We start from the raw sequence: 23,280 nt of genomic DNA, 5'->3' as shown, positions 1-23,280 counted from the left end.
TTATCTTGGCCAGGTCGCAGTTGCAAATGAGAACTTGTTCTCAACTGGCCTACCTGGTTAAATAAAGGTGAAATAAATAAAAAATAAAAAAAATTGAACAGAGGCGTGGCCCTAGGACCAAGTTTGGGAAACCCTGCACTAGAGTATCTCATGTCCTGTCTAGTCATCTCTGGTAACACTTTACTTGACACCCAGTGTCATAACACGTTAACACTGCATAACCATGTCATAATATGTAATAACAGCTGACATAACTTGTCATAACCTGTCATAATATGGTCATAACTGTCATGATCCATATATTTACTCCTGTTGTGACACGTGTTATTTTATGGCTGGTTATGAGGCCCACATAAGAGTGTCAAAACCCACATTTATTTATATTAGTTTTTTCCCTGCCAAGAAGTTTCCTTTCGTTTGAAAGTGTGTTTCTTAAATCATTTGTTGTTGTAATGAATTCTTCACTGTCCTGTTTTTTTTCATCATATTTTAAATACCTTTTAGAAAATACACTTCATGACACAGTCAAGAAGCATTATGACCATCCTGTTTCACTTTACTTTGACTAAGAAAATACAAGTTTAGTAAAAGATGTAACATTTGAAAATGTTTAAAACAGGACAAATCTAGGAAGATGTGACCCTTGAACAAGATGGCCGCATGAACTAAGAGCTTCGCACAAGTAGTTTCCAATTCTTAATCTTACCTCCAATTCAAGTTAACTCATTTAGCTTTAGTCAAAAAGTAATGGCGGCTACAAAAGGCGACCATTACAGGTGACATTTTTACTGAAGCATTAGCCACGGAAAAAGCCTCTAAGAAATAGCTAGCTTCAGAAAAAGCTAGTGCCAGGAGCAAGAGGACCCATCCCCCAAAAAATGTCAACCTCTAACTCTGTTGAAGACATCCTTTCTGAGCTGAGATCCCAACGTACAGAACTCACATCAAATTAGATTACACTAACTCTCAGCTCAGTGCAATAGGGGGCAAGGTGACAAACCTGGAATCCTATCCATAGAAAACTCACTGACAGACGCCATGGAAACAATAGCTATGCTAAAAAGAAATAGAGCATCTGGAAGAGAAAACAGAGGACCTGGAAAACAGGGGGCGAAGGAATAATTGTGTTCTATTAAATCTGGGCGAAAAATAAGAGGGGAACATGCCATTGTTCCGCTACCTGCAAGACAAACTTCCCGAGTGGCTCCGCCTGTAACGCTCGTCGTTGCATGCGCAGCGTGGTATAATCATGATAATTTATTTAAACTGAACACTGAGACAAAATGAAAATAAAAATGAAACCACGCCCTGGCCTAACCAAAATTGAGAATAAAACCCTCTCTATGGCCAGGGCGTGACACCACCTGTCGAGAGAGAGAGAAAGAGAGAGAGAGAGTAAGTAAATAAATAAATAAATAAATAAATAAATAAATAAATAAATATTTAGGGGATTCAAATACCCAAACAAGCTCAGGATTCTTCTCCAAGGAGCTCTGCGACACTTCAAAACTCTCAAAGAGGCAAAACGTTTTTTGATGGACAATCCTGGTCACTGAGAAATGGACCAATGACTAAAAGCGGTTACTGTTATTACTAATGGAGGTAAGACAACATATAGCCGCCATCAAAAGACCCACCCGCCCCGCTAAATGTCGTTATAGCCGTCTAATTTATATTTATTATTTATTTCAACTGCACCCATGGTCCTGGTGAAGTTTGACAGACACAACACGGAAGCGCTATTGGACTCTGGAAGTATGGTTATGCTCGTAACCATGAGCCTGCTGAACCAGGAGAACGAAAGGGGTAGGGAGATGTCCATTTCCTGGCCTCACGGTGACATAAAGCGGTATCCAACAGTATGGACCACCATCGTGACACCACAAGGGAGCTGCCAGATGGTGGTGGGTGCCGTGCCAGAGTTGCCGGTACCTCTCCTAGTGGGACGCGATTATTCGCTGTTCGTGGCCCTATGGGGGCACGAGTTGAGGAAGAAGGTACGAGCCGGCCGAAGAAGAGAGCGGGGACGACCAATAGCCTGTGCGGCCCGGAAGCAACCAGTTAACCAGCATGGGTCTACGGCTCTAGAGTCGGAGGGGGCGCCGGAACCCGAACCCCCTGGGGAACCCCTGCAGGAGGAGCCCATCCTCCCCCTCCTCGATTTTGAGGGGCCAGTCGAGACCCCCGCTGAGGGCCAAATGAGGGGACAATTCGGGACGGCCCAGTGGGAGGTTCCGAACTTGAAAGCCGCCGCAGCCCAAGTGATAGCGGTGGATGGACAGCTACTTCCGGGGGTGAGTGACTGGCGATACCCCCATTTCAAAATCAAGAATAACCTTTTGTGTCAGGTGTCATGCCAACAGGGGGAACTTCGAGAGGTATTGTTGCTGCCACGACGGTACGTGGGAACCGTTCTTCAGCTGGCCCACACCCACCTGTTGGGGGAGCACCTGGGAATGGAGAAGACCCAGGAACGGATCGCCGCCCGGTTCCACTGGCCCGGGATGAGGATGGCTGTGGAAGACTACTGTCGCAGCTGCCGGGAGTGTCAACTCACGACCCCGAAAGCCCACTTCCGAAGCCCATTGGTCCCCCTACCAATCATCGGGGTGCCCTTTGAATGCATCGTCATGGACGTAGTGGGACCCCTGGTAAAAACGGCATGAGGACACCTGTACATCCTGGTGATAGTAGATTATGCCACCCGGTATCCCGAGGCCAATCCACTACGTGTGGTGGTATCCAAGGGAATCGCCCGGGAGCTGTTCTACCTATTTAGCTGGGTGGGCATCCCGAACGAGATCTTGACAGACCAAGGTACAGAGTTTATGTCCCACCTCATGAAAGAGTTGTGTGCCCTCCTGCAGATCAAGCAGATCCGTACCTCCGTTTTTCACCCGCAGAAGGGTGGGCTCGTCGAGTGCTTTAATAAAATGCTCAAACAGATGCTGCGGAAGGTCATCAAGCAGGACAGGAAGAACTGGGACCAGCTACTACCCCACCTAATATTCTCAATCTGAGAAGTACCCCATTCCTCCACTGGGTTTTCCCCGTTCGAACTCCTCTATGGGACGAGGTAAAGCGGCCTACTGGACCTCGCAAAGGAGGTGTGGTAAGCCCAACCGACCCCATTACACAGCGTGGTAGAGCACGAAGAGACGATAAGGGAGCGGATGACAGCCATATAGCCCTTCATGAGGGAACATATGGAGAAGGCCCAAGGCGCCCTAGCCCAGGTCTACAATCGGGAAGCCCAGCCCCGAGAATTCCAGATGCGAGACAGGGTGCTGGTCTTAATCCCCACGGCCGAAAGTAAGTTCCTGGCAACATGGCACGAGGTCGTCGAGAAGATGGGACCTGTCAATTATCGCGTACGGCAACCAGGAAGATGGAAACCTCACACGTGAACCTGTTGAAGAAGTGGCACGAGAGGACAGCCAGTGGTGGTCCCGAGCTATGAGGACCTCGACCCGGCCCAGAAGCAAGAGCTCAGGGAGCTTGTCGATCGGAACACGACGGTGTTCTCCGAGAAGCTGGGCTGCGCGACCTTCATTGAACACCACATCCATACCCGGCCCGGCGAAACTGTAAGAAAGAGGCCATATCGGATTCTGGAGGCCCGAAGGAAGGCCGTGAAGCAGGAAGTGGAGGCTATGCTGAGGATGGGGGTTGTTGAAGAGTCCCACAGTGCATGGTGCAGCCCCATCATATTGGTGCCCAAACTGGACGGTAGCCTCCGCTTCTGTAAAGATTTCCGGAGGTGAACGGTATCAGCTTATTCGACGCATATCCCATGCCAAGGGTGGACGAGCTCATCGACCGATTGGGAAAGGCCCAGTACATCAGCACCCTTGACCTGACCAAAGGATATTGGCAGGTACCGTTGGCAGCCTCCTCCCGGGAGAAGACAGCGTTTTCGACACCAGACGGGTTGTATCAGTACCGGGTGCTCCCGTTCGGTATCCACGGAGCTCCGCCCACATTCCAACGGCTGATGAACGAAGTACTTCGACCCCACCAGCAGTACGCAGCGGCCTATTTGGATGACATCATCATCCACAGCCAAGGTTGGGAAGAGCACTTGAAGCACATCCAGACGGGGCTGGACACGCTCAGACAAGCCGGGTTGAACGCGAACCCCAAGAAGTGCAAACTAGGTTTCGACGAGGAGGAGTACCTGAGGTATTTGATCTGATGGGGGAACGTCAAGCCCCAGGAGAGGAAGGTTCATGCGGTTCGTGACTGGCCCGTTCCACTCACCAAGACACAGGTCAAGTCCTTCCTGGGACTGGGAGTATACTGTAGCCGATTTATCCCCAACTTTGCGGCTATAGCTTCCCCCCTCACCGATCTAACCAGCGCCTCCCAAAAACAGTGAAATGGACGAACGAGACAGAAGCGTCATTCAGCCGTCTGAAGGAAGCGCTGTGCTCCCAGGGGTGAAGCATGGAAACGCGGATGCCCTATCGAGAAGGGAGAGGGGGGGGGGGGGGTTGTACAGCAGGTCACCATGTTGGTCTTGTCTTCATGGACAATTTGTCTAATACAAAAGATTTGTGTAGGAAAAGTACCAGTTTAAAGAACTTGTACTCTTTTAGATTCCATTTTAAGGTGTTAAGTCTCACAGAAGTCATTTCCCAGCAGGCACGCACCAATTTCTTCAAAACATAGTACATGTAGTACTCACAGAGAGATGCCATCCCTTTGACTCAGGGAACAAATCAAGGAATATTTGCACAAATATTAAGAGAGGCAGAGGGTTGCAGGTTCAAATCTCTGTGCTATACTGGGGCTGACCATGTGCTCGTCTGTCTGTGTGTGTGTGTGTTATATTTGTCAACAGACTGCATACTAGATGCAGTACTGGTAAAGAATAGACTATTTGAAAAAGATAACACATTTTTTCACATCCACAAGAACCGTAGTATAAGTATATTATAATCCTATATAATCAGAAATGTTCAGAAGGGCGCCGAGACTCCTATGGTCATAAAATGCACATGTAAAACTGATTCAGATTTACACACATGCCTAGACAAAAAAACACACTCAACTCTTTTTCACTTTCATCATACTCTAGATGTGTGTGTGTTTGTGCGTGTGTGTGTGTTGTCGAGACACGTGGACCCCAGTATCTAAGTCTGACAGAGCTCATCACAGCCCACGCTGATGTTGATGACTGACAGCTGTATCCATGCAGCATTTCCATACACATTTGCCATATTTCCCTATCAGATAATTGACCATCCACTCATCGGCCATGCCCCGGTGGCTTTAACCAACACCTAAGCCACTTTATGGCATTAGTGATAAAATCCATCTTGATTAACCTGACTAATCTGAGTGTGTGGGGAGATTAATGCCGCAGTTCATTTGCATGAGTGAGTGCTCCCATTTGGCTATCTGCATAGCAGTGGTAAGGTTCCCCCCTTGGCTCCTGTGCCAGTCACTCACTGGGCACTGTGTGGGTGGCACAATGCACTGGGAGCACCAGTACCCTGAGGCAGGGAAGAGAGCTGTTGGTTTATCTGTGCATGGGCTAGTGCCAGCCATCACGGAACAAGAGACGAAGGGATATTTTTTTCTCTGGAATACACCAAGAATATTTTGATCAAATGTAATTCCAGAAACAGTTTAGCAACTTCTTTGACAGTGCAGTTGTCCAAACAATCATAACGTAATAGCTGGCAATGGTAGTAGAGATATTTCTGTTGGTCTGTAGCCTTCATTTTCAAAATACTGCTTCTGTATTGCATAAGATGTTTTGTATTGTACGTTGCTGACTTTGAGGTAGTGTGTCATAAGGGTTGGCTCGTGATTTACTGTGAGTATTGTACCTTGGCCTTAGCCTCACATCTATTGTCTGACTCTCTTCAACCCAATAACCATTTTTAGATGAAGTGTTCATCACTACCACATCCTTTAGATTAATTGATAGAATTGATTGGATAATTAAAAGTAGTAGGCTGCTCCAGCTGGAGACAAAAAATCCGATACATCAAAAAAACGTATTTCCATTCTGGTCTTCAATTTCCATTGGACCCCAGTTTATCTTGTTCAATGACTAATCAGATGAACGTAATACTCTCAGACATCAATAACGCATCATGTTCTTAAAACACATATTGCCTGACTCATTTATTGTACAGTGCCTTTGGAAAGTATTCAGACCCCTTGACTTATTCCATATTTTGTTACGTTACAGCATTATTCTACAGTGGATTAAATACAACATTTTCCTCAGCAATCTACACACAATACCCCATAATGACAAAGTGAAAACAAGTTTTTAGCAATTAAAATCTGCAGAGAAGAATGGGAGAAACTCCCCAAATACAGGTGTGCCAAGCTTGTAGCGTCATACCCAAAAAGACTCAATGCTGTAATCACTGCCAAATGTGCTTCAACAAAGTACTGAGTAAAGGCTCTGAATACATATGTAAATGCAATATCTTTTTTTTCTATATATAAATTAGCAAACATTTCTTAACTGGTTTTGCTTTGTCATTAAGGGTATTGTGTGAAAGCTTGATGAGGGGAAAAAAACTATTTAATACATTTTAGAATAAGACTGTAATGTAACAATGTGGAAAAAGTAGGCACTGTAGACTGAAGGCACTGTAGACCCACAACTGTGTATGATTGAAATTTTTACTCTGTGGCGCCTGTAATGCTCCGGGTGTCGTGGGTGTGGAGTCAAATGCAGGAGACAGAGAGTTCAATGCTGCGCATCTTTTAATCGCACCAACGCATCTTGGAGGGATCCAAGATGTCCCCCACCGGCACCCAGCACCTCTCCTCCGGACCGTACCCCTCCCAGTCCACGAGGTACTGCAGGCCCCTCACCCGGCGTCTTGAGTCCAGAATGGCCCGGATCGTGTACGCCGGGGACCCCTCGATGTCCAGCGGGGGGGGGGGGGGGGGGACCTCCGGTACCTCCGGTACCTCACTGTCCTGCAGGGGACCAGCTACCACCGGCCTGAGGAGAGACACATGAAACGAGGGGTTAATACGATAATAGGAAGGGAGTTGTAATCGATAACACACCTCGTTTATCCTCCTCAGGACTTTAAAGGGCCCTACACACTGCGGACCCAGCTTCCGGCAGGGCAAGCGGAGAGGTAGGTTTCGGGTCGAGAGCCAGACCCTGTCCCCCGGTACAAACACGGGGGCCTCACTGCGGTGGCGGTCAGCACTCCTCTTCTGCCGTCCACTCGCTTGTCGTAGAGATTCCTGGACGGCCCTCCAGGTCTCCTTGGAGCGCTGTACCCATTCCTCCACCGCAGGAGCCTCGGTCTGGCTCGGATGCCATGGTGCCAGGACCGGCTGGTACCCCAACACACACTGAAAAGGGGACACGTTAGTAGAGGAGTGGCGTAGTAAGTTCTGAGCCATTTCAGCCCAGGGAATGTATCGTGCCCACTCCCCTGGCCGATTCTGGCAATACGACCGCAGAAACCTACCCACCTCCTGGTTCACTCTCTCCACCTGCCCATTACTCTCGGGGTGATAACCGGAGGTCAGGCTGACAGAGACCCCCAAACGTTCCATGAACGCACCCCGTAGTGCCGGAAGACATGGGTGAATAACGCCTCCGCAGTCTGTAGGGCTGTAGGGATACCGGGCAACAAGGGGACGGCATGACTTAGAGAACCGATCCACAATCACCAGAACCGTGGTGTTCCCCTGAGACGGCGGGAGATCGGTTAGGAAATCTATGGACAGATGTGACCATGGCCGCTGTGGAACAGGGAGGGGTTGTAGCTTCCCTCTAGGAAGGTGCCTAGGAGCCTTACTCTGAGCGCACACTGAACAGGAGGAGACATAACCCTTAACGCCAACGTAGGCCACCAATACCTCCCCTGAAGGCTCCCCACTGTCCTCGTCACCCCAGGGTGACCCGAGGAGGGTAGGACGTGAGCCCACCGAATCAGTTTGTCCCGAACACCAAGCGGCACGTACCTTCGCCCCGCTGGACACTGAGGAGGCGCGGGTTCAGCCCGTAACGCCCGCTCGATGTCCGAGTCCACCTCCGATACCACTGGGGCTACCAGCTTCGAGGCGGGAAGGATGGGAGTAGGTTCGGTGGACCCATCCTCCGTGTCATAAAGGCGGGACAGTGCGTCAGCCTTCACGTTCTGGGAGCCCGGTCTATAAGACAAAGTAAATCGGAACCGGGTGAAGAACATGGCCCACCTTGCCTGACGTGGGTTAAGTCTCCTAGCTGCCCGAATATACTCCAGATTCTGGTGGTCGGTCCAGATGAGAAAGGGGTGTTTAGCCCCCTCAAGCCAGTGTCTCCACACCTTCAGAGCTCTAACCACCGCTAGCAACTCCCGGTCCCCCACATCATAGTTACGCTCCGCTGGGCTGAGCTTCCTTGAGAAGAAAGCGCAGGGGCGGAGTTTTGGTGGCGTACCCGAGCACTGTGATAGCACGGCACCCACCCCAGCCTCGGACGCGTCCACCTCCACTATGAATGCTAGAGAGGGGTCCGGATGCGCCAACACGGGCGCATCAGTAAACAGCGCCTTCAACTTGTTGAATGCTCCGTCCGCCTCTGCTGACCACTGCAAACGCACCGGGCCCCCCTTCAGCAGTGAGGTGATGGGAGCCGCTACCTGGCCAAAACCCCGGATAAACCTCCGGTAGTAGTTGGCAAAACCCAGAAACCGCTGCACCTCCTTTACCGTGGTCGGAGTCGGCCAATTACGCACGGCCCGAATGCGGTCACCCTCCATCACTACCCCCGAGGTGGAAATGCGATATCCCAGAAAAGAGAGAGGTAGGTTTCGGGTAGAGAACACGCATTTCTCAGCCTTGACGTATAGGTCATGCTCCAGCAGTCTACCAAGCACCTTGCGCACCAGAGACACATGAGCAGTGTGAGTGGCCGAGTAGATCAGAATGTCATCGATATAAACCACCACTCCCTGCCCGCACAGGTCCCTGAGAATCTCATCTACAAAGGATTGGAAAACGGCTGGAGCATTCTTTAACCCATACGGCATGACGAGGTACTCATAGTGGCCTGATGTAGTACTAAATGCGGTTTTCCACTCGTCTCCCTTCCGAATACGCACCAAACTATACGCGCTCCTGAGATCCAGTTTTGTGAAGAACTGCGCTCCGTGGAATGATTCCACCGCCGTAGCGATGAGAGGTAGAGGGTAACTATACCCCACTGTGATGGCGTTTAGACCTCTATAATCGATACACGGACGCAAGCCTCCCTCCTTTTTCCTCACAAAAAAGAAACTTGAGGAGACGGGTGAAATGGAGGACCGAATGTACCCCTGTCCCAGCGCCTCCGTGACATATGTCTCCATTGCCAACGTCTCCTCCTGGGACAGCGGGTACACGTGACTCTTGGGAAGCGCAGCGTCTACCTGGAGATCTATCGTACAATCCCTTCCCGGTCGATAAGGTGGTAATTTAGTCGCTTTCACTTTACTGAAAGCGATTGCCAAATCGGCATACTCGGGGGGAATGCACACCGTGGAACCCTGGTCTGGACTCTCCACCGACGTGGCACCGATGGAAACTCCCAAACACCTTCCAGAACACTCCTCTGACCACCCCTGGAGAACCCCCTGTCTCCACGAAATTTTAGGATTGTGCCGGGCCAGCCAGGGAGTCCCCAGCACCACTGGAAACGCAGGCGAATCAATAATAAAGAAACTGATACGCTCCCTATGATTCCCCTGCGTCACCATGTCCAGTGGGACCGTGGTCTCCCTGACCATCCCTGACCCTAATGGCCGGCTATCTAGGGAGTGCACGGGGAAAGGATAATCTATCGGCACCAGCGGAACCCCTAACTTAAGGGCGAGTCCGCAATCCATAAAGTTCCCAGCTGCGCCTGAATCGACTAGCGCCCTATGCTGGGAAGAGGGGAAAAAAGCGAAGGAAAAAAGTTAAGACAAACATGTGGCCAACAGGGGGTTCTGGGTGAGTTTGATGCTGACTCACCTGGGGTGACCGAGAAGCGTTCCGCCTGCCATCTCTACTCCCAGACGGACCCCCCCAGCACCGATCAGACGTGTGTCCTCTCCGACCACAGTTGGTGCAGGGAAGGCCTCCTCCTCCGGTACCCCTCGGCGCAGCCCCTCCCAACTCCATCGGAATGGGAGCGGAGGGGCTGGGTGGTGGAACGCACAGGACCCTCTCTGAACGCCCGCGGGCAGCCAGCAGATTATCCAGTCGAATGGACATGTCAATCAGCTGATCCAGTGACAGAGTGGTGTCCCGACACGCTAACTCCCGGCGGACGTCCTCTCGGAGACTACACCTGTAGTGGTCCATGAGGGCCCTGTTGTTCCACCCAGATCCGGCTGCCAAGGTCCGGAACTCCAGCGCGTAATCCTGGGCGCTCCTCCTCTCCTGCCTGAGGTGAAATAGTCGTTCTCCCGCTCTGGGTAGTGCTCCCGCGCTGAGTCTGGACCATTCCAGACCGCGTTCGCCCATTCCAGGGCACGACCCGTGAGGCAGGAGATGAGGACACTCACCCTCTCTGCTCCTGAGGGAGTGGGTCTGATGGTGGCCAGGTATAGCTCCAGCTGGAGCAGAAAGGGTGAAGCGACAGAAACCCCTGGCAACCCGCCGCCGCTCCATCATAAGCCCTTGGTAGCGTCCGGACTCCCCATCTCCCGACTCCGAGAGGAGTCGGGAGATGGGGAGTCCGGAACCGTGGGTGCCGAAGGTGGAGAGAGGAGCCCACTCCTCTCCCATCTGTCCATTCTCTCCATCACTTGATCCATCGCGGATCCGATCCGATGAAGGACGGTGGTGTGGTGGAGAACCCGTTCCTCCATCGATGGGAGAGGGTTGGCTGCTGCTCCTGCTGACTCCATTCAATTTGATAGGTGCGGGGTTCTGTAATGCTCCGGGTGTTTTGGGTGTGGAGTCAAATGCAGGAGACAGAGAGTTCAATGCTGCGCGTCTTTTAATCGCACCAACGCACCACACGGTGCTCACAAAAAAGTTACGTTCCCAAAACACAGGGAATCAAAATGTACAAATGGGGAAACAATCCCGACCGGACACTAACACGTGCCTATACCACAGAGCCGAAGGTTACATAGAAATAATCCCGCACAGCAACCAGGCGGGCCGGCTGTCTAATAAAGACAAACTAATTAAACATCCACAGGTGCTACCACTCAACATACAAGGAGGGGAAGGAAAAACAATCAGTGGCAGCTAATAGGCCGGTGACGACGAGCGCCGAGCGCCACCTGCCCGGGAAAGGGAAACACCCTCGGTCGGACTCGTGACAGCGCCCGTGTGGCCTAGTGGTAACACTCACAGCAGTATTCAAACAGTACATGTTACAACTGCAATCTTCGGCACTGTCTATACTATAAATAGAGCTTGAGTAAATAAGTATCGTAAGGATGGTGGAATTCCATTCTTCTTTAAAAGAGAAAACAAATTAAATAATATTGTTCGGTCAACACACCATGGGGAATTAATTTGTTCTGTCAATCAATCCCGAATTGAGTCAATTGTCACCCAATGCACATCTGCTCCACCACCACAATCTGCCAACCCCCCTGTATTGGATAATGTTCCCCCTGATCATTGTTTCCACAGCACCCTGGCCTTCCCTTGCAGACTCCATGCAAAGCAGGCAATCAGGAGCCATCTCTTTCCTTTTCCACATGGTCTTCCACTCCCGCCCTCTCCTTCCCTCCTACCCTCCCCCTCAGGCTCTCGCCATATGTCAAACATCACTCAAAATATGACAGCAAAAGTACATGTCACACAACCAAATTGCATGTGGAAAGTGAATGCAACATGCTACAGGTGATAAGTACAGATGTTGTCTGCCCATTGACCTGCAGGCTGGAGGGTTGGTGAGTTGTGGTGGGGTGGAGTGAATATAGATTCCTATGATAATAGGAATCTCAAACCCTCTGAAGGAGTTGTGTAACATTGTAGCAGCAAGGGGCAGGACTTCCAGTGTGACATTATGGGGAAAGAGGACTATAAATTGAGGGCCACCTCTCAGGCACCTGCAAACAAACAAGCAAGCAGCAAAGCAGAAGACGGCTGGGATAATTTGCCAAAGTGCATTTAAGGATATTCTACTTCACCGTGAGTTCTACAAACAGACCAACAGCAACCATGTCAGCACACACCAGCCTGCTCCTTCTCATCACTGTGTGTGTGTCCATGCAGGAAGGTGAGTACTACAGCGCTATTACTATAATAAATTATCTTACGAATTGTTATGTCTTCCACAAGCAAAAATAGACTTAATCATGTCATTGAAGTATTGAAAAATAATGGTCAAGTGTCTTCCACTGATCATTTTTTGAATGCATAACTAAATATAAAAATATCATAAAAATATTACTTTGGAATGACACACTATATAAAAAATGATGTAATTGTATTGAGGTTCTGCATCAACAAAACACTGGCTGACTTTCTATTTAAACGAATGAATATCCCTATACAATGATGACATGGTGCAGCATTGACTACATGTTTTTATTGTCCAGAGCAATGTAAAGATTTACTCATAAGCACACTCATTATATTCAGTGACAAGATATGCAAAGCAACAAAGAGACGCGTTTCACCAAGCCCCGTTCCAACTGTTCCATCATCAATGAAGATTTATCGTTAACACATTAGGACCCGTGTTACATCTCACTTCAACCTTGCTGACTAGCTCAGGGGTACACATTCTCAAATGTTGATTCTCTGGAGAACCTCTTCATCTCACACAGCGAATGGATTATCTTGTGTTTGAGTGATCTTGGTTGTCAAAAGCACCTTAAACTTGAACTTGTGAGAGCATTACAATGTTTGTTTGCTGGTTGTAGACTTATCATTGTACAATCATAAAATACCAGAGGCTGTGTTTCTCCATATTCTGGTCATCTCTGTATCGGGACAAATGAGATGTACTGACTCCACTGAAACACTAGTACACATTCCCTTCCTATCGAGGGACCCACTTACTTACTTAAAACGGTCAAAAAGAGGTGAAGTCTCCTCCAGATGTCTGTTTGCCCTTCACTATTGGCATTGGCACTCCCTTCAGAATGTTTGAACAGACAGATAACAGAGATTACAGATGATTACTAGCTTTCCACAGAAAGGATTGATTAGACTGGTGTGATCGATCAAGGCAAATAGCGGAGTACCGGTAATAATTCATTTGTCTAGTGTCCATTTATGCTGGTGACAGGGTTGGGGAGTAAGGGATTACAAAAAACTGTAATCCGTTACATTACCAGCAAAAATATTGTAATCAGATTACAGATACTTTTGAAAAACTAGATGATTACTTTGAGAACTACTTTTAAATTCAGAAAGGATGTTTGCGGAAAAAAAATCTTTGACACTTCTCTGTTTTCTCAATGACATTCAAATCAGCATTGAAAAAAGGCACACGTTTAAGTTTGTTCCATCTGAGCGAGTCTGACCACAAGTCAAAGACCACTATGATGACACACCAAATGTGTTTGATGGATCGCGGGAAAAGAGCAGGAACAGGCTTTTGTAGGCTACAATCTAAGCTATTCTTTCCAATGGTGCGACTGCTGTCGGCATCCAAAGATTATCCAACTTGAATCAACGCTTGGAGGTAAGGATGACAGCAGTGGGTTAGTCTACAGTGATACAGATATCACTTATTATTGATATCTGCATTGATGTAATTGTGAATCACAGTTCTGCTCTCTCATTTAGCTTTTTGCGTGTTATGGATTGTGGTTGTTGTGGATGGCTGTTCACAAATCTAAAATGTGTATTTGAACCCAATAATGGTTGAATTCAAGAAGTTTAAGCTGCCTATCAATCATTGTTTTTGAAACCAGTGGACAACCAGTGAAAAATGCGCTCTTGCAACAGCTGCATAGTGCGGATCCAAGCCTATGGAATAAAAGTGGGGCTTTTATTGCTCAATCTAATTCAGGCTGATTAAAAAATAAATAAAATCCATAGGCCTAATGGACACATGCTCAAACTCACACACTTTTGATAGACTTATAGGGGCAATCTGTAGTTGCTACATCCATTTTTGGACATATAAATGATATATCTATCCATTTATTATTGAGGAATATAACTTATAAATGCCCCCTGAGCTTAGTTCAAATGGCACACTCCATGAGAAACCAAAATATAAGCTTGTTTTTCTCCAATGTTTGTAAACATTATAAATGTAATCAAACACTGTATAGCCTCATAATATGGTTAAAACAATACTCTTGATATCATGGATGGTCAGTCCTTGCAACCACAGCTCTGTCTGTTAATCTGAGAGTGATTACATTTCTCCAGGCCCATCCCTCAGCTTTTTACCAAAACAGAAGGTGACCGTTTTGTTATTATTTCATCTGTGGATTTGCCCTTTAAACAGCTGCATATTATCAAGATATCGAAGTGTCACCAACAAAAAGGTCAACAATAGGCCTATAGAAAATGCAGCATATTGCATTCATTTTTCACATGTAAATAGCACTTTTCAGTAGCGCTCAAAACATGCCATTTAATGAGCGCAGCATTTACTTTTCAACTCGAATCAATGAGCCTAATCAGTCCTCCATGACAACAAAATCATAAACAACAGAGTAGGGCTGGCTAATACATCCTTAGTTCTGGGGTCATGCTCAGGTAAAACAATTTGGCTAATCAATACTTACCATGTTTCCAAGTCCTATTCTTGAAGATCAAGGGGTATAACATTTATTGGAATAACTGGAATTCTGAATGACTTTGGTTTTTAATGTAAAGACATAATTTAATCGTATTATTATTATTTGTAGCTGAAAGCAGAAGCCTACATAACAAACTCATAAAGTAAAATGTAACATCCCATATATGGCCAGCTATGTAAACTTTAACATTGATTTATCCTGCAATAGATGTCGTTCAATTGGTAACATACATTTTTGTCTTCTTTTAATGCCTCTTATGGGGAAAGTAATCTAAAAGTAATGGAATGTAATCAGAATGCGTTACTGAGTTTGGGTAATCCAAAAGTTATGTTACTGTATAACAATTTTGGGCAGGTAACTAGTAACTGTAAAGGATTACGTTTAGAAAGTAACCTACCCAACCCTGGCAGGTGGATTGTACGTTCTTGATGCTCCAGGATTGCTTTCTTAGCTATATCCTTCTGTCTGTCATGTAGGATTTGGACTTCCACTGTCAGAGAGGCCTAAGTCCAGTGATCTGGCTCCACCTCACAGAGTGCGGACCAAACGCTGTGCCTGCAACAACCAGCTGGACTCTGAATGCCACTACTTTTGCCATCTTGACATCATCTGGGTCAACACACCAAGGTGGGCAAACGCACATCACAGAAATATATGCATTCACAGAGAGAAACACATGCTCATACACTTACTTACACTACACACCATCAAAGACGTCAAACAAATACCTACTCAGCTTTGCAGACATATACTTGAGCAATTCACTTATGTGGGTCAATTACGTCACAGTGTGATGATATCAACATTAATATTTGCACCGTTTTTTTTTATTTTGGCTGTGTATCATTGGTATCAATATGACATTATTCTGGCAATCATCCCTGTCTTGCAACACTGCATTTTATTAATGCCAAGGAACAAAGTCTATAAACATTCTGGTTATATCTTGAGAGTGACTGAGCAAACAGATATTCCCTTTCTCTCTTTCCCTTTCTATAGTAAGACCACTGTTTACGGCTTGGGCAGCCCTCTGTCACGTCGCCGTAGGTCTGCCGGTCGCTGTGTGTGTGCCGACTCTGACGACCACACCTGCACCAGCTTCTGTCAAGACAGGTGAGTTGGGGTCAAAACAATGGCCAAGACACTATCACACACACCACCACCGCAGACAGACAGACAGACAGACAGACAGATACTCAGAGACTGTGGAATGTTCTAGTTTTATTAGTTGGCCATTTGAGTACACAGAACAGGAGGGACTCTCTGTTGAAGCTCTTCAAGGTGTTGTCTGAGAGCATAGCTCACTTCTCTGGGATTCTATTATTAGCTTGAGGGAGTGTTGTTGTGTGTGTCACACAGGCGTTCCCTCTCGTGGTGGGATGTTACCAAGTGCCCGAAGGTGCAGTGTAATCCCAGGCTGTGTAATCCCCACTGCATGTTTTGATTGGCTCAAGGGACAGGGGAGTGAAGTGTCTAGGACTCTCAAGAATTGAAGGCTGAATTTGGGATTAATGGTTCCTAAGGATGATAGAGAAACAAATACAGGCACCTGGAGACACCCAGAGACTCAATGCACTCCTAATTTCTAGCGTGCAATCTGTAACGCTACACGCTTGGATAGAGCCGTTAGACATTATATTGTAAAGACATTATTGTTTGGTCTATGACCTTGATGTCAGTAAAACTTTTAGTGTACAATAAAGTTGTCTTTAGATTGCCAAATTGAAAAAAAAAAGAGGCAACAGTTCTTTACACACCTGATTCTTTGATCAAAGGTATTGTGAGAATTCACTGATCTGAGTTTGTTTGAAGGGTATCTACAGTGCCTTCAGAAAGTATTCATACCCCTTGACTTTTTCTATGTTTTGTTGTGTTACAGCCTGAATTCAAAATGGATTTAAAAAAAAATAATCACACATTACCCCATAATGACAAAGGAAAAACATGTTTTTAGAGAATTGTGCAAATTTATTGAAAATGAAATACAGAAATATATCATTTACATAAGTATTCACACCCCTGAGTCAATAGTTTGTAGAAGCACCTTTGGCAGCGATTACACCTCTGAGTCTTTCTGGGTAAGTCTCTAAGAGCTTTCCACACCTGGATTGTGCAACATTTGGCCAGTATTCTTGTCAAAATTCTGCAAACTCTGTCAAATTGGTTATTGATCATTGCTAGACAACCATTTTCAGGTCTTGCCATAGATTTTAAAGTAGATTTAAGTCTAAACGGTAACTTGTCTTCCCTGTCTTCTTAGTAACCAACTCCAGTGTAGAAATGGCCTTGTGTGTTCGGTTATTGTCCTGCTGAAAGGTGAATTAATCTCCCAGTGTCTGGTGGAAAGCAGACTGAACTAGGATTTCCTAAGATATTGCCTGCACTTAGCTCCGTTCCGTTTATTTTTTTATCCTGAAAAAGTCCCCAGTCCTTCAACGATAACAAGCATACCTATAACATGATACAACCACCAGTATGCTTAAAAATATGCAGAGCGGTGCTCATTAATGTGTTGTATGTTTGGAGCATATCCAATAACACTTTGTAGTCAGGACAAAAAGTGAATTGCTTTGCCAATTTTTTTTGCAGTATTACTTTAGTGCCTTGTTGCAAACAGGATGTATGTTCTGGAATATTTGTATTCTGTACAGGCTTCCTTCTTTTCCCTCTGTCAATTAGGTTAGTATTGTGGAGTAACTACAATGTTGTACATCCATCATCTGTTTTCTCCTATCACAGACATTAAACTCTGTAACTGTTTTAAAGTCACCATTGGCCTCATGGTGAAATCCCTGCGCAGTTTCCCTCCTCTCCAGCAACTGAATTAGGAAAGATGCCTGTATCTTTGTAGTGACTGGGTGTGTTGACACACCATCCAAAGTGTAATTAATAACTTCACCATGCTCAAAGGGATATTCAATGTCTGCTTTTTATTTGTATTTTACCCATCTACCAAAAGGTGCCCTTCTTTGCGAGGCATTGGAAAACATCCCTGGTCTTTGTGGTTGAGTCTGTGTTTGAAATTCACTGCTCGACTGAGGGACCTTGGAATTATCTGTATGTGTTTGGTACAGAGATGAGGTAGTCATTCCTAAATCATGTTAAACACTATTATTGCACACACAGTGAGTCCATGCAACTTATTGTGACTTGTTAAGAACACTTTTCTTCCTGAACGTATTTAGGCTTGCCATAACAAAGGGGTTAAATACTTATTGACTCAACATTTAATCTTTTCATGTTTTATTAATTTGTAAAAATGTTCACTTCAACGTTATGGGATATTGTGTTCAGGTCTTGCTATAGATTTTCAAGTAGATTTAAATCTAAACGGTAACTTGGCCACATTCCCTGTCTTCTTTAGTAACCAACTCCAGTGTAGAAATGGCCTTGTGTTTTCGGTTATTCTCCTGCTGAAAGGTGAATTAATCTCCCAGTGTCTGGTGGAAAGCAGACTGAACTAGGATTTCCTCTAAGATTTTGCCTGCGCTTAGCTCTGTAGGCCAGTCTGCCCCCATCTCTCTCTCTTCTTGTGTACAGCTCAGATAACTCTTCACCCAGAGCTCAATTAAGAGCTCCCCAACCTTTTGACTTTCCTTAATGAGCTTGAAACAGCTGTTTGCTATTCTGGTTTTCAAATGAAGCATAGGCTGTACACAGAATTATTTCATATTGTACCACAAGATGACCGTTATTATTATGTTGCTGACCAGTGTCTCTTTCCTCCAAAGATCTATGGTCAGAGCCTCTGAGAGAGCCAGGGGATGGGCCTTTCCACCCAGGAAGGAAGCAGCCAGGGCCCCTGGGCTTAATGAGCGCTAAACGACATTGTGTGGCAGACAGTAAGGAGTGAAGAGCGAGTACCAGAACAAATGACACTCTAACATGGAGAGGAGCAGAACAAAGGGCTGCTGATAGAGAGATGTGTCACTTGCAGGAAGGCCACAGACCGGTGGGACTGCCTGTTTGTTTGTTGGTTTGCACCTATAAGGAGAGGTTGGAAAACAAAATGGGACAGAGGCCTGAAGACAGAGAATAGACACTAGATCCAAACCTTGAGGGATGGATCAGGCATGATACATACAGGGTATTTGTGCAGCAAAATGTTTGTTAGGGCCAGGAGGGACAAGGATGGTCCATGCTACTGGCAGACTCTGGCCAGGTAGCCGTAGAGGAAAGAACAGTTGATGTGTTTATGCTGGTTGTCTGTGCTCAAAACAGTGGCAGACACATTCTTTCCATCATGACCGCAATGAACAGGGAGAATATGACTGATACGATCATCAAAATTATGTATGAGATAGCCACTATGTTTTTCTCATTATTTTGCCAAACATATTTAATCTCTCCTTTATTTGATTTGTATAATAACAACATATTATGATTGCCATGCAGGTTATTCATCAAGGAAAATGACTGAGGTCATTTAAAGGTGCAATGTTTAGGATTATACACTGAGTGTACAAAACATTAAGAATACCTTCCTAATATTGAGTTGTAAAGTTGACTGGATGTCCTTTGGGTGGTGGACCATTCTTGATACACACGGGAAACTGTTGAGTGTGAAAATCCCAGCAGCGTCACAGTTCTTGACACAAACCGGTGAGCCTGGCACCTATTACCATACCCTGTTCAAAGGCACTTAAATCTTTTGTCTTGCCCATTTACCCTCTGATTGGCACACATACACAATCCATGTCTCAGATGTCTCGAGGCTTAAAAATCCTTCTTTAACCTGTCTCCTCCCCTTCATCTACACTGATTGAAGTGAATTTAACAAGTGACATCAATAAGGGATCATAGCTTTCACCTTGATTCACCTGGTCAGTTTATGCAATGGAAAGAGCAGGTGTCCTTAATGTTTTGTACACTCAGTGTATATTGAGTGGGTATGGTTGGGTGGGAGTAAAAAATACATAACATTGAAACATACGGTATATTGTTGTATTAAATTGATTTTGACCACTTCTGTATTGAGTGACTGTGTGAAGCAGTGTGTAATAATAATAATAATAATAATAATAATAATAATAATAATAATAAACAAATGAATAGTTGAATTATACAAAATACTTGCCAGACTCTCCTTATTTGACTGCGTTGACTAGATGATGAACTCTACGTTTACCTACAACACAGTGTAATAGTTCCATTATAAATATTCTGATGGGTCAAGGAGTGCAGGCGAAATGGAGTTGTCAGTCTTCTTTGGTTTATAACCCTGCAACAGAACATATTATAAAGGAAATGTCAAGGGACGAGGAATTGCACCCAAGTCATGTGGCCGATTCTCCTGTGTTATTGTTTTATGGTGCGATACAGAACACGTCTAGCCCATGGGATAAGAGACAGGAAGCATGTTCAGTAATACAAGTTGCCTGGATTCTTCTTTTTTTTTCCTGGTGTATACTTAGATCAATAACTGGGACAGAAAGGGAAACACCTAATAAGCAATGACTGAGCACTTTGAATTTACGGAATCATATAAATCATTATCACTCCACATCATACTGTATGTATTGTTAATTCATGAGGTATGTGTGGAAAAGTAAAAGGTAACTTTAGAGTTGTGTGAAGAACTCCCTGCACTGCATGCAGGAATAGGTGAGATTGAATAGGCCATTTCTAAACTATGTAATGTACAGTATATGACTGTTCATTTGTCAGTGGTGTAGAACAACATTTTGAACTGACACCAAGCCACTGAATCTCACCAGAATGTGAAACGTTGAAAGGATACTATAGAAATGAGCTTATGATGTGACGCGTCTATAGTGAGGAAGAAAATGCTGTAATATTGAATTGTTACGTATATAAGGTACATTTTAGCTCTCCAACAGACCTATACATTATGATTCTCCATTCACTTTTACTAGGAAGCAAACTAATAACAATTTTGAAAAACTACTGTTTTGAAAAATACTCTCACATGCCACATGGAGCAAATAATTGAGAAATATGATTTTTCTGTTTGTGTATAGTATTTAACTTCTCCCAGTCTCTCAAGCCAATGCAAACACTGCTCTTAGTTCAAACGAAGGCCCAAGGAATTCAAAACCTCAAATTAATTAAAACAAAAAAAAGATTTCCCCTTCAAAAGCAGGCCAGAAGAACAGATATCACTTAGGTTCTGTCTAGCAACCGCGATGCATTGGCTGTTCAGATGTGTAGGAGACTCAGCATAGGAGAAAGGGTTAAATATCAGTGCTTGTGTGAATATGTATTTTGTCTTATGCAGCTGTATCGATTCAATTGGTGAATGAACTTGGTTTGTGCTTTATTAAGCGTCCGTGAGTTTTAATAGGTTAATTAGAACCTAACAATGGTCATATCGGTTCTACACAGAAAAACAGGATGCTTTCTCCCATTCCTTTTCATCCAAAGTTGAGGAGGGAGAAATTACAGGAAGTTGCAGGCTAGTTGTTGGTCAATGAGAGGAAGTGATATGAAGTAGCGGAGGGTTGATAATGAGGTGAGTAATGTTTTCTCCCTGTTTGGCTGTTGCCAAGGTGCACTTTTGTCATTACCCCAGTACGATCTGTAAGCAAAAGTACCCAACAATATTTATATATGAAAACAGCATGCCACTCAATGGGTATAGTTTATGTTAACCCACTTCTACATTCTATTCATTAGTAACAATGAACAGCTATACTGTGACCTTGTGAAGTGATTTCCTATGAGAACCTGCAGCATGGATTTAAAATCAGCTGGCAGCAGAATCTTGCATCTGTCTGTGCCTCTACTGGGCTGGCTAAACTTTATCCATGGTGCTGTAAGTCTCTAAAGGGCCTACTGTATAAGCCAGACTTCAAACTGCAGACGCTAACATCACTTTCATCCTTCCTGTGATCAGTTAGCCTAAAGTGACAAGAGGAGATAATGCATTGATTGAAGACTATTCTAAGATATTGCGTTCTGATAGAAGTAAATTACTAGCTTCCCTCAAAAGTTACTGAGCTGACATTATTTCCAACATTTCGGTTTGAGGAGATATGTTGGTATAGTTGGTTCATGCTCTTTTGTTCACTTGATTTATTATTGCCACTAATATTGTGGCGAAATCTGCACGGAGCCTTCACCGTGCACTGCCACTTTAAGAGCGCATGAGCAGTAAGGAAGGAGGAAATAAAGAGAGCTCGTTCAGCTCTTTGGGGAGGGGCTCTTTGGTGGCGCGACAGTTTGATTGTGTGTGCTGTGCTGCAGAAGTTTTGTTTGTTTTCAGCGTGTGTAGTTTATAGAGTATTTGACTCAATCATCGGTGTAATCGCTCTAGGTCGTGGTTGTTTTCGTTTGGGACCGCACCCGTTATGGATCGCATGGATTAGTAGCAACATTGTTGCGAAGCTTTAACATGCAAACCAACAAACCATCGGACAGTCAGACAGTACACCTGCACGCCTGAAGACCACAGCTAAGATCTCTCTTGTTCTCTTTCTCTTTTTCTCTTCCCTCTATCGTTCCAGTGCTTTACCCTGCAACAGACTCTCTATTTTTCCAATGCACTTCCCATTGAGGTTCATTAGAGCTGGACTATTATTGCCCTGCCAGAAGTATTTGGACATTTTAGTTAAAAGGGAGGTTGTTTGCAAGTTGTGTATTGTTATGTGAACTGTATTGAGATGTACTAATGACATGTGGCCGAGAAGACTGTGGACATTTTTAAGGCCTTTGTTGTGTCGATGAACACCCCCCCCACACACATTCATACCCTCTGCACTCATCCACTAGAAAGTAATACAGATTATTGCAAATCCTCTGACTGGGTTCGTTCTTGTATGAAGTTGCTGTTGAATTGCTCTGCCATTATTAGTATTATTGTATGAGGTATTCTTGTTGGGGTTACCCCTGTGCTGTGATGTGGGTTTTATATGATGTGTATTCTCTTTTCTCTCCACTGGCTATCTGGTAAACAGGCTACACTCTAGGCAGTCTCTTCTGCTGATGTGTGTGGGTCTGGTAGTGGTTCTCTCTATTCTACTCTTTTCCTTTCGGCATGGTTAATACCTGCCTGGCGCCCGAACAAAATCTTTTACCCCTCTCTAATAAATACCGCTACAATAATGTGTCACTCTTACATTCTACAACCTAATGTACCATCAAACCTAATGTTCAAGGAATTAATCAAAACATGTATTATAATGTACTTGTTCAAGTATGTGCAAGAAATAAGGGTACATTATCACGTAAGTCATCCACTCTAGTATGTCAGTGCATTAGTAAATTAATGAATTCTGTGAATATGTAACTAGGGTACGAAAATCAAATGTAGCCTTGTTAAGGCTTGCAGTCGCTTACAACTACAGTGCATTAATAAATCAAGTGAAGTGTATGTAGTTTGTTCATTCTTCACAACTCATTTGATATTAGAGCCAAAATGATTCACATCACTGCAGACAGTGGGTCAGGAGGGCACACACAGGCTTGGAAAGTCTGTATAGTTCTGTAACTGATGATATAACAATTTGTCAGCATTCCAATTCCAAGCATTCCAATGAAGTAATGTCAGATGATCGTGTCAGATTGTCCTTTTCAAAGAGGTCTTTCATATCGGTTAGGAAATAAGGAGAAAATGTAAGATAATGTTTCATCATAACGTAGT

At 45.1% G+C, this 23,280-nt stretch overlaps 1 protein-coding gene across 1 annotated transcript; it reads left to right on the top strand.

Moving 5' to 3' along the window:
* The first annotated feature begins 11,862 nt into the window (after positions 1–11,862).
* On the top strand, positions 11,863–19,221 carry LOC110490298 (endothelin-2). The gene is made up of 4 exons (XM_021563612.2): positions 11,863–12,187; positions 15,155–15,305; positions 15,678–15,791; positions 18,410–19,221. Exons 1-4 carry the CDS (start codon positions 12,130–12,132, stop codon positions 18,498–18,500), a joined length of 414 nt encoding a protein of 137 aa, XP_021419287.1. The 5' UTR covers positions 11,863–12,129; the 3' UTR covers positions 18,501–19,221.
* Positions 19,222–23,280: the final 4,059 nt, after the last annotated feature.

Source organism: Oncorhynchus mykiss, chromosome 2, assembly GCF_013265735.2.
Source record: "Oncorhynchus mykiss isolate Arlee chromosome 2, USDA_OmykA_1.1, whole genome shotgun sequence".
Taxonomy (NCBI): domain Eukaryota; kingdom Metazoa; phylum Chordata; class Actinopteri; order Salmoniformes; family Salmonidae; genus Oncorhynchus; species Oncorhynchus mykiss.
This window is presented reverse-complemented; position numbering and strand designations above follow the sequence as displayed.

Excerpts from the sequence above, each read along its gene's own strand:
- LOC110490298 (XM_021563612.2), top strand. The coding sequence starts at position 12,130 with ATGTCAGCACACACCAGCCTGCTCCTTCTCATCACTGTGTGTGTGTCC. Across the intron at positions 12,188-15,154 it reads GTGTGTGTCCATGCAGGAAG|GATTTGGACTTCCACTGTCA; the intron begins GTGAGTACTACA and ends TCTGTCATGTAG. Across the intron at positions 15,306-15,677 it reads ATCTGGGTCAACACACCAAG|TAAGACCACTGTTTACGGCT; the intron begins GTGGGCAAACGC and ends CCCTTTCTATAG.